Source organism: Mastomys coucha, unplaced genomic scaffold (genome assembly GCF_008632895.1).
Source record: "Mastomys coucha isolate ucsf_1 unplaced genomic scaffold, UCSF_Mcou_1 pScaffold21, whole genome shotgun sequence".
NCBI lineage: Eukaryota > Metazoa > Chordata > Mammalia > Rodentia > Muridae > Mastomys > Mastomys coucha.
This window is the reverse complement of record NW_022196904.1, coordinates 92,297,868-92,300,511: the sequence shown is the minus strand read 5'-3', so window position 1 is coordinate 92,300,511 and position 2,644 is coordinate 92,297,868. Positions and strand designations below refer to the sequence as shown.

At 31.6% G+C, this 2,644-nt stretch overlaps 2 protein-coding genes across 2 annotated transcripts in view; both read left to right on the top strand.

The window, feature by feature from the left end:
• LOC116101315 (olfactory receptor 51E1-like) overlaps nucleotides 1-380 on the top strand; it is a 78,872-nt gene extending 78,492 nt beyond the window's left edge. Inside the window, exon 3 of the mRNA XM_031384909.1 lies at nucleotides 264-380. Within this exon, the coding sequence (XP_031240769.1) occupies nucleotides 264-380 (117 nt within the window). The remainder of the gene's footprint in view (nucleotides 1-263) is intronic.
• A 793-nt stretch (nucleotides 381-1,173) lies between these two features.
• The window catches only part of LOC116100708 (olfactory receptor 52Z1-like), a 5,696-nt gene continuing 4,225 nt past the window's right edge, over nucleotides 1,174-2,644 (top strand). Inside the window, exon 1 of the mRNA XM_031384445.1 lies at nucleotides 1,174-1,192. Within this exon, the coding sequence (XP_031240305.1) occupies nucleotides 1,174-1,192 (19 nt within the window). The remainder of the gene's footprint in view (nucleotides 1,193-2,644) is intronic.

Here is a 2,644-nt window from a genome sequence, read left to right as displayed (position 1 = left end):
TTTATTTTTCCTAGCTTTATGTTGCAAGATTCACTTTATTAATGAATTTAAACTTATAGAAGTAAAGAATTTTTTTCTCAATGAAATTAGTCATTTTAATTATGTGTATACTTAGTAATATATATGCATATACAAATATGCATATATATGTATGCATGTATGTATATGCATATATATGTATATATATAAAACTATATATATCACATTGTTTCATGAGTGTAGTTACTCTCATGTGACAAAAAGTTTAAAATATTTAAATATAGACGTGGTTCATGGCATGGAGTAAGCTCATATTGTTTAAGAAAATGAATCACATGGAGACAGTTGACATACCTGAGTATCTTCTGACAAATTCTCTGAAGCTTCCCACCTTCACTTAGTCATTCCTATATGTGAATATTTTTTGGTTTTTTTTTTTGTTACATTTTATACAAACATACAACTGTTCAATAGAATATTATCTATTACTATTTTTTTTAATTTAGTAGTTTTATAAGAAGGAATCTCACTTTGTAGCCCTGGATGGCCTAAAACTCATTATATAGAACAACATTACCTCAAATCCATAGAGATCCACTTACCTTAGCATCCCAAGTTTTGAGAGTAAAGGCCTTTGAGAAATACCTAGCCTTCAATATTTTTTAATCTACACTAAAGTGTGAGTTCTTCAAATATTACATTGTCACATTGTATATTTCCCTCATCACCACATACAAAAATTGCACTAAGAGGCATCTAATATTTTATTGAAATAGAAGCAAATAGCCACAGAAGTTTCATTCTGTTGCAGAAAGCATTCATGTTTCATAGCAGATATGAAATAAGAAGCATATATATTTTACTATTGTATGAGGATTGAATATTGGCCTTATAATAGTGTGCACACACATTGCAAAGATATTTATTATGGGTTAAAAATAGTAAATTCAAGATATCAAATTATCACTTCAGAGGTATGAAAGACATGATCAAGTCAGATAACCAAATTCTATATGTGGTCTCAGCTGTGGAAATAATTACTTAGCGAAAATAATTCTCAAGTGACCTCTCTATCCAGGGAGATGCTATTCCCTTGGTCGATGTTAATATTATCAGTGTGAAATACAGAGAAGTATAAGTACAACTTGTCTTTGTGCTCATATTATTAGGGCATGGCTATTTCACACAAGCTTAATGGATATCACAATAAAAGGTAATTAACACAATTTACAAATCTTTCCTTTAATGTTTTATTGACTCAGAAAAGCTATGAACTCACAACGTAAATTATAATACTTCAAATAAAAATAACAGGTTCTAGAAACTAAAATTTCTGCAGTTGTAAACAAGACTTGTATATCACTAAATGACTGGTATTCTGCCTATTTAAAACTGGCATAATGGACTAAGTAGAGTAGTTGGTATACTTATATTTTATTGCATGAAAAGATTATTTTAGAGCCAAGCAGTGGCGGCGCATGCCTTTAATCCCAGCACTTGGGAGGCAGAGGCAGGCAAATTTCTAAGATCAAGGCCAGCCTGGTCTACAGAGTGATTTCCAGGATAGCCAGGGCTATGTAGAGAAACCCTGTCTCAAAGAAACCAAAAAAATTTTTTTTTAATTTTAGAAAAAGGCTTATTAGTAAGCATTCATAAAGGTTTCCAAATGTTACCATATTAATACTATAATGGCAGTTACTAGTGTTATGTGGTTTGTCTTCTACTTAAATATCTGATATTTTATGTGTGTTTGTGATAAAACAAAGCTACGGAGTGCAAATTTTTTACCTCATGTGCTTGAGGAAACAGTGGACCTAACTGTATATTAGGCAATAGTCATCCTGCTTCTACTGAAAAGAATTATCATGTGTGTGACCCTGAAGTAAAAAATAGAAATGTATTTAGTCCTTATTACAAGTAAGACAGAGAGAAAAAGTGGAAGTAGAGAGAAGAGAGTGAACGAAAACAAGACAGCAAAAGGAAAAGGGACATTCAAGTCCACATTAACACAAACCTTACACACACACATATTTGATGGATGCCCCAATCCTCTCTCATACATACAGTTGATGGGTAGAAAGAACAGTGTTCCAGTTCCCATTCACACAAACTTCACACACACGCACAGAGTTGTTGGATGGGAGAAACGGTGTTCCAGCCACCATACTTTATTCTTTCTTCCACAGATTATATATCCCAGCAAAATCTTTCAAGCAGTATAAAATTACAATACAATTATGTTTTAGTTTTCTTTTGGTAAATGATTATGAAAAAGTAGTGTTTCCCAATGCCTTAACAAGAAATAGCATTACATAGTACAGTTAAAGAAAACAAATTATTTCCCAAAACTAAAGTACATTTGTAACAAGGCAGCTTGTTACAGATTAGCAAAATGTCAGCAAGCAAGGTAGTTTTCTTAGCCAATTTTTCTTACTGACAGGCAACAATTTGCAGTTACGAAGAAAGACGTAATTATTTCATTATTTATCTTTAAAAGTAATCTTGTAAGAATCTTTAAAGTATCACAAATCTAAACGTTTACATAAGAATCAGTCATATCTATCCTAAATCCTCAAAATGCCTATCTACTCATCAGCAATTTTTTTTTCTTTTTTATTTCTTTATTTATATGCGAATTTCTCCATTCCCAGTTTCCCCTCCAAAA